At 44.7% G+C, this 12,801-nt stretch overlaps 2 protein-coding genes across 15 annotated transcripts in view; one reads left to right on the top strand and one right to left on the bottom strand.

The window, feature by feature from the left end:
- LOC115201715 (calcium-activated potassium channel subunit alpha-1) overlaps window positions 1-12,801 on the top strand; it is a 192,796-nt gene that overhangs the window by 111,383 nt on the left and 68,612 nt on the right. The window lies entirely within an intron of this gene.
- Window positions 942-2,047, bottom strand: LOC115201716 (collagen alpha-2(IV) chain-like). Its single transcript, XM_029765561.1, has 2 exons — window positions 1,123-2,047; window positions 942-1,086 (listed from the first exon to the last, which is right to left on the bottom strand). The coding sequence occupies exons 1-2, from the start codon at window positions 2,036-2,038 to the stop codon at window positions 1,049-1,051; spliced, it is 954 nt and encodes a 317-aa protein (XP_029621421.1). The 5' UTR covers window positions 2,039-2,047; the 3' UTR covers window positions 942-1,048.

Raw genomic sequence — 12,801 nt, 5'->3', positions numbered from 1 at the left:
CACAATGTTGTGTTTACCTAGTTTTGATGGTTTCTGGTTTCGCAATGTTGTGGCGTACACTACTTGCTGGGCTGGCATCAGTCTAGACCAGAGGTTCTTCAGCTTTTTTCAGCTCGAGACCCAAATGAGAGATGTACTGTCCTCGAACGATGCAAATGAGAGATGTACTGTCCTCGAACGACCCAAATGAGAGATCTACTGTCCTCGAAAGACCCAAATGAGAGATCTAATTTCCTCGAACAACCCAAATGAAGACTCATAACTCGCAAACCCACCTCTCATATGCTCAGGGCCCATTTTGGCTCCCAAGCCATAGTTTAAGAACCCTGGTCTAGACTTCCACGACGGACTACGAAGGTCATTTGAATGCCCTTCATCCATCATCTCACAGAATGAGATCTTTTTTTTTTTTACCTAGCTACCTGTAATAATGATTGAACTGATTGAAATTGGTCTATGATTTAAAGGACTGTACACGATGAACCAATATTAAAGTTTATTGGGTTTTGTTGACTGGTACCTGCCAGACTCACTTCTGACTAGACACTAGAGCCCTATGGTTCCTGGTCAAAAGTAGTGCACTATATAGGGAATAGGGTGCCATTTGGGACTGTGGGTCATCTCCAGGAGAGAGAGTGTGAGAGAGAGAGAGAGAGAGAGAGCGAGAGAGAGTGCGAGAGAGAGAGGTCTATAGGAGATTACAGTGGGGAGGGGATTTGGTGTTAATTAAGACTTTGTCTTCGTCACCTGTCAATCACCTGTCAGTCACAGCTCAGCCACCATAGAAATAGAATCACTAGAATGTACATTCCCATTAAAATGTTAAGTATACACATGAGTGGTCCAGTCAAACTGCTGTACGCTGAAGGGCTCTGTTTACATCCCCTGTCAATCACCTGTCAATCAGAAATCAGGGCCACACCCTCTTCCTCTCAGTCCTCATCAGCATCTGCATGATGGTAGCTTTATCAGTGGCCCAATCCCAAATCAACCCCTTAACCCTAAGCCCAATGTAGATCTGAGAGGATTTGATTTGTATATATAGGGATTATGGATATTGGATGTAGGGGTGCATTTGTAGCAGACCTGGGACTCCAGCCATGAGGTCACACTGTAACAGACCTGGGACTCCAGCCATGAGGTCACACTGTAACAGACCTGGGACTCCAGCCATGAGGTCACACTGTAACAGACCTGGGACTCCAGCCATGAGGTCACACTGTAACAGACCTGGGACTCCAGCCATGAGGTCACACTGTAACAGACCTGGGACTCCAGCCATGAGGTCACACTGTAACAGACCTGGGACTCCAGCCATGAGATCACACTGTAACAGACCTGGGACTCCAGCCATGAGGTCACACTGTAACAGACCTGGGACTCCAACCATGAGGTCACACTGTAACAGACCTGGGACTCCAGCCATGAGGTCACACTGTAACAGACCTGGGACTCCAGCCATGAGGTCACACTGTAACAGACCTGGGACTCCAGCCATGAGGTCACACTGTAACAGACCTGGGACTCCAGCCATGAGGTCACACTGTAACAGACCTGGGACTCCAGCCATGAGATCACACTGTAACAGACCTGGGACTCCAGCCATGAGGTCACACTGTAACAGACCTGGGACTCCAGCCATGAGGTCACACTGTAACAGACCTGGGACTCCAGCCATGAGGTCACACTGTAACAGACCTGGGACTCCAGCCATGAGGTCACACTGTAACAGACCTGGGACTCCAGCCATGAGATCACACTGTAACAGACCTGGGACTCCAGCCATGAGGTCACACTGTAACAGACCTGGGACTCCAACCATGAGGTCACACTGTAACAGACCTGGGACTCCAGCCATGAGGTCACACTGTAACAGACCTGGGACTCCAGCCATGAGGTCACACTGTAACAGACCTGGGACTCCAACCATGAGGTCACACTGTAACAGACCTGGGACTCCAGCCATGAGGTCACACTGTAACAGACCTGGGACTCCAGCCATGAGGTCACACTGTAACAGACCTGGGACTCCAGCCATGAGGTCACACTGTAACAGACACTGTAACAGACTCCAGGTCCTGATGTACTACAGTAGTTCAAATACTATTTGATATCTTTCATATATTTTCAGTGTTTGCTCTGGCCTGGCTGGAGTGTCGGATGTGTTTAGAGCTGAACACTACAGGGCCTCCTGCCCTTCACTGAATGAATAACCTGTCATATCCCTAATGAATAACCTGTCATATCCCTAATGAATAACCTGTCATATCCCTAATGAATAACCTGTCATATCCCTAATTAGGCTCAATCTCTCATTGGCCAAAGAGCCATTTCTCCAATCTTCTGTCTGAACAGTCTGACAGAGACAAAAACATACACACATCCACAAATACGCACTCAAACATGGTATGCAAACATTCATCTACCAAGAAAGCACTCAGGACTGTTATGTCAGTTGGAAGTAGGGCTGTCCCCAACAACAACAAAAAAACCAATCAATCAATCGATCTCCTGCTGGCTTTTGCAGATTACGCTGTTACTCTCCTGAAGTTCTGGTAATAGGCTGCTACACGAGGAGTCGGCAAACTTTCTCATGTGGAATGTCAATTTATCTTACCATTTCTACCCATCTGAGTGCCATTTATGTTTTTCATATGCACATTTTTTTGTGGAACAGTTTCATTTAATTGATATTATAGCACAGCATTGTTGAATACTCGTTTCGGATTGGTTAGAACGGCATTCAAAAATGGTCATTAAAACCAGATAACGGGACAGTTGGAAAAGATATCGGGACACCTTGCAATCATGACGCAATAAGCATTGCAGCCTGCAAGTAGAAAATATCCAGATAAATATACATATTGTATAAATCACATTGTCTACACATAACTTGTCTGCAACGAAATTGAAACATTGTACCAACTATCAATTTGGGTCCAGCTGGAAGCTCACGCTAGCAAACTTGCAACATTGCATAAAATATTCTTTCCTGCGCCAGTAAGCTCAGGACAGATACTGCTGTAGGCTGTTTGCACAAGAGATACGAGCTCAGGTAGGCCTATTTTATGATGTTTTCACTTGATCAGAACATGTCATTTTTTAATTTTATGCTGAGTGGTTATCGAAAGGGAGAGAGAGATCTAGAATGATTTTTCAAATACATTGAGGAACTATTGTTAGTCTCAATGGATGTAAAAACAGATTTTGTTTGCTTGCTGTTTGAGGTGAAGAAAATATGACTTTGAGAAGCTCCACAGGTCATTAGTGGTGTTGCGTTAAGCCAATCAGAAATACAATCAGATTACCATGTGGGCCCATTTACAGTGGCTTGCGGAAGTATTCACCCCCTTGGCATTTTTCCTATTTTTGTATCATTTGATTTACACTTCATGCCTACCACTTTGAAGATGCAAAATATTTTTTATTGTGAAACAAACAAGAAATAAGACAAAAAAACTGAAAACCTTTCACCCCCCACCCAATATCAGTACTTTGTAGAGCCACCTTTTGCAGAAATTACAGCTGCAAGTCTCTTGGGTTATGTCTCTATAAGCTTGGCACATCCAGCCACTGGGACTTTTGCCCATTCTTCAAGGCAAAACTGCTCCAGCTCTTTCAAGTTGGATGGGTTTCTGCTGGTGTACAGCAATCTTTAAGTCATACCACATATTCTCAATTGGATTGAGGTCTGGGCTTTAACTAGGCTATTCCAAGACATTTAAATGTTTCCCCTTAAACCACTCGAGTGTTGCTTTAGCAGTATGCTTAGGGTCATTGTCCTGCTGGAAGGTGAACCTCCATCCCAGTCTCAAATCTCTGGAAGACTGAAACAGGTTTCCCTCAAGAATTTCCCTTTATTTAGCATCATCCATCTTTCCTTCAATTCTGACCAGTTTCCCAGTCCCTGCTGATAAAAAAACATCCCCACAGCATGATGCTGCCACCACCATGCCTCACTGTGTGGATGGTGTTCTCGGGGTGATGAGAGGTGTTGGGTTTGCGCCAGACATAGTGTTTTCTCTGATGGCCAAAAAGCTCAATTTTAGTCTCATCTGACCAGAGTACCTTCGTCTATATGTTTGGGGAGTATCCCACATGCCTTTTGGCAAACACCAAACGTGTTTGCTTATTTTTTTCTTTAAGCAATGGCTTTTTTCTGGCCACTCTTCCGTAAAGCCCAGCTCTGTGGAGTGTACGGCACAAAGTGGTCCTATGGACAGATACTCCAATCTCCACTGTGGAGCTTTGCACCTCCTTCAGGGTTATCTTTGGTCTCTTTGTTGCACCTCTGATTAATGCCCTCCTTGCCTGGTCTGTGAGTTTTGGTGGGCTTTTGGCAGGTTTGTTGTGGTGCCATATTCTTTCAATTTTTTAATAATGGATTTAATGGTGCTCTGTGGGATGTTCAAAGTTTCAGATATTTTTTTATAACACAACCCTGATCTGTACTTCTCCACAACTTTGTCCCTGACCTGTTTGGAGAGCTCCTTGGTCTTCATGGGGCCCCTTGCTTAGTGATGTTGCAGACACTGGGGCCTTTCAGAACAGGTGTATATATACTGAGATCATGTGACAGATCATGTGACACTTAGATTGTACACAGGTGAACTTTATTTAACTAATTATGTGACTTCTGAAGGTAATTGGTTGCACCAGATCTTATTTAGGGGCTTCATAGCAAAGGGTGAGTACATACACACGCACCACTTTTCAGTTTTATTTTTTATTTTTTTAAACAAGTTATTTTCTCATTTCACTTCACCAATTTGGACAATTTTGTGTATGTCCATGACATGAAATCCAAATAAAAATAAATTTAAATTACAGGTTTTAATGCAACAAAATAGGAAAAACGCCAAGGGGGATGAATACTTATGCAAGGCACTGTATATGCCTACATATGCCAGGTAGCCTATAGGCCTACTTCTATACATAATCAGGTGCATGTTCTTACTCAACATTGACAGGAGCACTCCAAACAAAATGCAATGACTAAATTGACAAAACTCGTAAATGGAATGAAATAAACCAAAACTTGTTTCTCACAAGCATAGGTTGTGTGCTCTGCAAACAACGTGTCCACTCCGACAATGAGAACGGTACAAGACTGTAATAATAATATATTGAATGCATTAACAGAAATTATCGTAACCAAACAAACATTGTAGATTAGAAATGATAGGAATTAATGGTAAATGTACTACTGGTGATATACATATATGTAATGGAGAATTGATAGACACCAACAATCAAACACAAACAATTCACACAATTAAGTTATGAAACAATGAATGGGACAGATTGTTGGGAGAGAGCTCATTCCGGAGAGAGACATGCATTGTGCAGTCACACTCCCCTTCTTGGACTGTGCCATCCCCACGGCCTCCGCAATGGATTAGTCTCAGCCTCCGCAATGGATTAGTCTCAGCTTCCGCAATGGATTAGCCTCAGCCTCCGCAATGGATTAGTCTCAGTTTCTGCAATGGATTAGCCTCAGCCTCCGCAATGGATTAGTCTCAGCTTCCGCAATGGATTAGCCTCAGCCTCCGCAATGGATTAGTCTCAGCTTCTGCAATGGATTAGTCTCAGTCTCCGCAATGGATTAGTCTCAGCTTCCGCAATGGATTAGTCTCAGCCTCCGCAATGGATTAGTCTCAGCTTCCGCAATGGATTAGCCTCAGCCTCCGCAATGGATTGTTCTCAGCTTCTGCAATGGATTAGTCTCAGCCTCCGCAAAGGATTAGTCTCAGCCTCCGCAATGGATTAGTCTCAGTTTCCACAATGGATTAGTCTCAGCTTCCGCAATGGATTAGTCTCAGCTTCCGCAATGGATTAGTCTCAGCCTCCGAAAAGGATTAGTTCACTGAGATGGGCGCGAATCAGACAAGTGTCTCCTGTATATACAGTGCATTCCGAAAGTATTCAGACCCCTTCCCTTTTTTCAATTGTTGTTACGTTACAGTCTTATTCTAAAATTGATGAAATATTTTTTTCCCTCATCAATCTACACACAATACTCCATAATGACAAAGTGAAAACAGGTTTTTAGAAATTTATGGCAAAATAAAATTTTTTTTTAAAACAACATATTTACATAAGTATTCAGACCCTTTTGCTATGAGACTCAAATTGAGCTCAGGTGCATCCTGTTTCAATTGATCATCCTTGAGATGTTTCTTCAGCTTGATTGGAGTCCACCTGTGGTATTTACTTTTTTTTATTTAACCTTTATTTAACTAGGCAAGTCAGTTAAGAACAAATTCTTATTTACAATGATGGCCTACCCCGGCCAAACCCGGACGTTGCTGGGCCAATTGTGTGCCACCCTGTGGGACTCCCAATCACAGCCAGATGTGATTCAGCCTGGATTTGAACCAGGGACTGTAGTGATGCCTATTGCACTGAGATGCATTGAAGGTCCCCAAGAACACAGTGGGGACTTTCAATGGCGGCCATCATTCTTAAATGGAAGAAGTTTGTAACCACCAAGACTCTTCCTAGAGCTGGCCACCGAGCCAAACTGAGCAATCAGGGGAGAAGGGTCTTGGTCAGGGAGGTGACCAAGAACCCGATGGTCACTCTGAGGGAAAGATAAATGGAACAAAGTACAGAGAGATCCTTGATGAAAACCTGCTCCAGAGCGCTCAGGACCTCAGACTGGGGCGAAGGTTCACCTTCCAACAGGACAATGATCCTAAGCACACAGCCAAGACAATGCAGGAGTGGCTTCGGGACAAGTCTATGAATGTCCTTGAGTGGCCCAGCCAGGGACCGGACTTGAACCCGGTCAAACATCTCTGGACAGACCTGAAAAGAGCTTTGCAGCGATGCTCCCATCCAACCTGGCAGAGCTTGAGAGGATCTGCAGAGAAGAATGGGAGAAACTCTCCAAATACAGGTGTGCCGAGCGTGTAGCTTCGTACCCAAGAAGACTCGAAGCTGTAATCGCTGCCAAAGGTGCTTCAACAAAGTACTGAGTAAAGGGTCTGAATACTTATGTAAATGTGATATTTCCGCTTTGTCATTATGGGGTGTTATGTGTAGATTGATTAGAAAAAAGAAATATTTAATCAGCGTAACAAAATGTGGAAAAAGTCAAGGGGTATGAATACTTTCCGAATGCACTGTATATATTTGCTACTGCTCAACAAAAAAATGCATCTCGGTCGACCAACAGCCTATCGACCAAACAATCGACCAGTCGAATAATTGGGGTCAGCCTTTGTTGGAAGTAAACTGTTACAGATGCCAAGATACTACTACAGCTAACTGCTTATAGTCTAACCTCCAAGTTAGTTCTATATTTAACTGTTTATAGTCTAACCTCCAAGTTAGTTCTATATCTAACTGCTTATAGTCTACCCTCCAAGTTAGTTCTATATCTAACTGCTTATAGTCTACCCTCCAAGTTAGTTCTATATCTAACTGCTTATAGTCTAACCTCCAAGTTAGTTCTATATCTAACTGCTTATAGTCTACCTTCCAAGTTAGTTCTATATCTAACTGCTTATAGTCTACCCTCCAAGTTAGTTCTATATCTAACTGCTTATAGTCTACCCTCCAAGTTAGTTCTATATCTAACTGCTTATAGTCTACCCTCCAAGTTAGTTCTATAGCTAACTGCTTATAGTCTAACCTCCAAGTTAGTTCTATATCTAACTGCTTATAGTCTAACCTCCAAGTTAGTTCTATATCTAACTGCTTATAGTCTAACCTCCAAGTTAGTTCTATATCTAACTGCTTATAGTCTAACCTCCAAGTTAGTTCTATATCTAACTGCTTATAGTCTACCCTCCAAGTTAGTTCTATATCTAACTGCTTATAGTCTACCCTCGGCAACATACTAAGTAATTCTGTTGATTACTGTTGCCTAGCTACTCTACAAGTGGAGTTTCCATGTCGAATGATTCTTAGTTGGAAGTTCAACTGATTTAGTTTTTGATACCTCCGGACAGAAAATAAAACCAGTTTGTCATTCCAATTAAATTCCAGCCATTGCTGTTTAAAGTAAGTAACTTTGTAAGAGCCTTGTAGGGATAAAACCCAGGGAGCAACAGAAAATTACCCATTTAGAAAAGACAGCAGGTAATTCCTGTTCCAAATGCTCCAGCTTTTTACTCATGAGCTGTACAAGTAAACACAGAAATAGCTGTCCACTGAAACTAGCCTTAATGATTGCACTTAAAGAGATGCTTTTGAAAATGTTCTATTCTGTTAATCTCGCTGGAAAGGTTTTATGTTGTGTCTTGATTCTGAACGTTGTGATTTCACTGGAAATCTATAGGCCTACGATGTTTTGATATGTCTTAGCAGACCCATACAGGACAAGACAGAGACCAACCAGACTGTGAGGCAAGTCTGTCCCATTGCTACCAGACAATGTACAGTACATCTCATCAGACAGCAGTCGGCCACCTTCTGTCATAGACAGTCATTTTAGGGTAGGACGTATCGTAACTCCTCAAAACTGTCACCAGAAAGAATGTGTATCACAACGTGATGTGTCAGTGCCCGAGTCAAACTCTGTCTAGAGCTGAGAGGCTTTAGCAATCATTCATTCTTTTTTCTCTGGATTTTAGTGGAAGAGCAATGACCCTGATTTAATGACAACTGCTGTTATAAAAGATGACTGCTAGCTATTGTCACACACCACATAGCAGCTCAAAGCAGGAAAAGGCAGCAATCCTACTGTACAACAGATTGAAAAGCATTACATTACATTACATTGATTGAAAGCTGCCATAATAGTATATTTATTAATACAGTATCATGATGATGATTATGGCAGCTTTCAATCAAGGAGCTCAATCAAGGAGCTCAATCGAGGAGCTCAATCGAGGAGCTCAAACGAGGAGCTCAAACGAGGAGCTCAAACGAGGAGCTCAATCGAGGAGCTCAAACGAGGAGCTCAATCGAGGAGCTCAAACGAGGAGCTCAATCGAGGAGCTCAATCGAGGAGCTCAATCGAGGAGCTCAATCGAGGAGCTCAATCGAGGAGCTCAAACAAGGAGCTCAAACAAGGAGCTCAATCAAGGAGCTCAAACAAGGAGCTCAATCGAGGAGCTCAAACGAGGAGCTCAATCGAGGAGCTCAATCGAGGAGCTCAAACAAGGAGCTTTATGCTGTAATATCCCGATGGAACAGAACAGGGGCTTGGTTTCCGTTTGACGTACACCACTGATGATCATAACGAGGATACTACAGTATCTGTGGGAAATGTGATCCCGACACGCCTACAGAACATGTTTTATTTGACCTCTTCTTGGTGGACAGAGACATGCTGCGCCCACCTGCTCCTCTTTTCTCTGCTGTCTGAGATGGATACTGAGAGCCTTTGATTGATTTGCTGTGTGATAAAGGAAGGGGAAAGAAGCAGGGGAGGGACAGAGTAAGCTGTTGTAAGGAATTGGGTTACGCGGCTCCAGAGGATGTTGTGAAACGTTAAACAGAATCATATCTACACACTGACTGACGAGAAACTCAACAACTGGGAAACTTACTATGGATATCAGGAAGCTTTGCCGACGTAATTATTTGTCATTCTTAGAAGATATTAGACATTATGATTCTGACTAAGATTTTAGTGTACAGAGGGCCCGATGGGGGCACGCGCTCTGGGACGTTTCAGAACACGAGAGCTCTTCCAGAACGGCAACAGGGTCAAGATGGACCAACAACAGCAGGCCGTGGAGAAAGAGAACCGGGACAACCTGTGTCTTCCTGCTTCCATTTCATCTCCTACTGGGGTAAGGTCTGCTTCCATTTCATAACATTCTCTGGGGTAAGACCTGCTTCCATTTAATCTCCTACTGGGGTAAGGCCTGCTTCCATTTCATAACATACTCTGGGGTAAGACCTGCTTCCATTTCATATCCTACTAGGGGTAAGACCTGCTTCCATTTCATCTCCAACTGGGGTAAGACCTGCTTCCATTTCATCTCCTACTGGGGTAAGACCTGCTTCCATTTCATCTCCTACTGGGGTAAGGCCTGCTTCCATTTCATCTCCTACTGGGGTAAGACCTGCTTCCATTTCATCTCCTACTGGGGTAAGACCTGCTTCCATTTCATCTCCTACTGGGGTAAGACCGTAAGACCTGCTTCCATTTCATCTCCTACTGGGGTAGGACCTGCTTCCATTTCATCTCCTACTGGAGTTAGACCTGCTTCCATTTCATCTCCTACTCGGGTAAGGCCTGCTTCCATTTCATCTCCTACTGGGGTAAGACCTGCTTCCATTTAATCTCCTACTGGGGTAGGACCTGCTTCCATTTCATCTCCTACTGGGGTAAGACCTGCTTCCATTTAATCTCCTACTGGGGTAGTACCTGCTTCCATTTCATCTCCTACTGGGGTAGGACCTGCTTCCATTTAATCTCCTACTGGGGTAGTACCTGCTTCCATTTCATCTCCTACTGGGGTAGGACCTGCTTCCATTTCATCTTCTACTGGGGTAAGACCTGCTTCCATTTCATCTCCTACTGGGGTAAGACCTGCTTCCATTTCATCTCCTACTGGGGTAGTACCTGCTTCCATTTAATCTCCTACTGGGGTAGGACCTGCTTCCATTTCATCTCCTACTGGGGTAAGACCTGCTTCCATTTAATCTCCTACTGGGGTAGTACCTGCTTCCATTTCATCTCCTACTGGGGTAGGACCTGCTTCCATTTAATCTCCTACTGGGGTAGTACCTGCTTCCATTTCATCTCCTACTGGGGTAGGACCTGCTTCCATTTCATCTCCTACTGGGGTAAGACCTGCTACCATTTCATCTCCTACTGGGGTAAGACCTGCTTCCATTTCATCTCCTACTGGGGTAGTACCTGCGTCCATTTCATCTCCTACTGGGGTAGGACCTGCTTCCATTTCATCTCCTACTGGGGTAGGACCTGCTTCCATTTCATCTCCTACTGGGGTAGGACCTGCTTCCATTTCATCTCCTACTGGGGTAAGGCCTGCTTCCATTTCATCTCCTACTGGGGTAAGACCTGCTTCCATTTAATCTCCTACTGGGGTAGGACCTGCTTCCATTTCATCTCCTACTGGGGTAAGACCTGCTTCCATTTAATCTCCTACTGGGGTAGGACCTGCTTCCATTTCATCTCCTACTGGGGTAAGACCTGCTTCCATTTAATCTCCTACTGGGGTAGTACCTGCTTCCATTTCATCTCCTACTGGGGTAGGACCTGCTTCCATTTCATCTCCTACTGGGGTAGTACCTGCTTCCATTTAATCTCCTACTGGGGTAGGACCTGCTTCCATTTCATCTCCTACTGGGGTAGGACCTGCTTCCATTTAATCTCCTACTGGGGTAGTACCTGCTTCCATTTCATCTCCTACTGGGGTAGGACCTGCTTCCATTTCATCTCCTACTGGGGTAGGACCTGCTTCCATTTCATCTCCTACTGGGGTAGGACCTGCTTCCATTTCATCTCCTACTGGGGTAGTACCTGCTTCCATTTCATCTCCTACTGGGGTAAGACCTGCTTCCATTTCATCTCCTACTGGGGTAGTACCTGCTTCCATTTCATGTCCTACTGGGGTAAGACCTGCTTCCATTTCATCTCCTACTGGGGTAGGACCTGCTTCTATTTCATCTCCTACTGGGGTAGTACCTGCTTCCATTTCATCTCCTACTGGGGTAAGACCTGCTTCCATTTCATCTCCTACTGGGGTAGGACCTGCTTCCATTTCATCTCCTACTGGGGTAGGACCTGCTTCCATTTCATCTCCTACTGGGGTAAGGCCTGCTTCCATTTCATCTCCTACTGGGGTAGGACCTGCTTCCATTTCATCTCCTACTGGGGTAAGGCCTGCTTCCATTTCATCTCCTACTGGGGTAAGGCCTGCTTCCATTTCATCTCCTACTGGGGTAGGACCTGCTTCCATTTCATCTCCTACTGGGGTAGGACCTGCTTCCATTTCATCTCCTACTGGGGTAAGACCTGCTTCCATTTCATCTCCTACTGGGGTAGGACCTGCTTCCATTTCATCTCCTACTGGGGTAAGACCTGCTTCCATTTCATCTCCTACTGGGGTAAGGCCTGCTTCCATTTCATCTCCTACTGGGGTAAGGCCTGCTTCCATTTCATCTCCTACTGGGGTAAGACCTGCTTCCATTTCATCTCCTACTGGGGTAGGACCTGCTTCCATTTCATCTCCTACTGGGGTAGGACCTGCTTCCATTTCATCTCCTACTGGGGTAGGACCTGCTTCCATTTCATCTCCTACTGGGGTAGGACCTGCTTCCATTTCATCTCCTACTGGGGTAGGACCTGCTTCCATTTCATCTCCTACTGGGGTAGGACCTGCTTCCATTTCATCTCCTACTGGGGTAGTACCTGCTTCCATTTCATCTCCTACTGGGGTAAGACCTGCTTCCATTTCATCTCCTACTGGGGTAGTACCTGCTTCCATTTCATCTCCTACTGGGGTAAGACCTGCTTCCATTTCATCTCCTACTGGGGTAGGACCTGCTTCCATTTCATCTCCTACTGGGGTAGTACCTGCTTCCATTTCATCTCCTACTGGGGTAAGACCTGCTTCCATTTCATCTCCTACTGGGGTAGGACCTGCTTCCATTTCATCTCCTACTGGGGTAGTACCTGCTTCCATTTCATCTCCTACTGGGGTAAGGCCTGCTTCCATTTCATCTCCTACTGGGGTAGGACCTGCTTCCATTTCATCTCCTACTGGGGTAAGGCCTGCTTCCATTTAATCTCCTACTGGGGTAAGGCCTGCTTCCATTTCATCTCCTACTGGGGTAAGGCCTGCTTCCATTTCATCTCCTACTGGGGTA

The sequence above is a fragment of the Salmo trutta genome, chromosome 10 (assembly GCF_901001165.1).
Source record: "Salmo trutta chromosome 10, fSalTru1.1, whole genome shotgun sequence".
In the NCBI taxonomy this organism is placed as follows: Eukaryota; Metazoa; Chordata; class Actinopteri; order Salmoniformes; family Salmonidae; genus Salmo; species Salmo trutta.
Note: the sequence above shows the minus strand (reverse complement) of the source record. Positions and strands in the feature narration are given on the sequence as shown.

Coding starts and splice junctions, on each gene's coding strand:
- LOC115201716 (XM_029765561.1), bottom strand. CDS start 2,038: ATGGCTGGAGTCCCAGGTCTGTTACAGTGTGACCTCATGGCTGGAGTC. Junction 1,087..1,122: donor CCTCATGGCTGGAGTCCCAG/GTCTGTTACAGT, acceptor CTGGAGTCCCAG/GTCTGCTACAAATGCACCCC.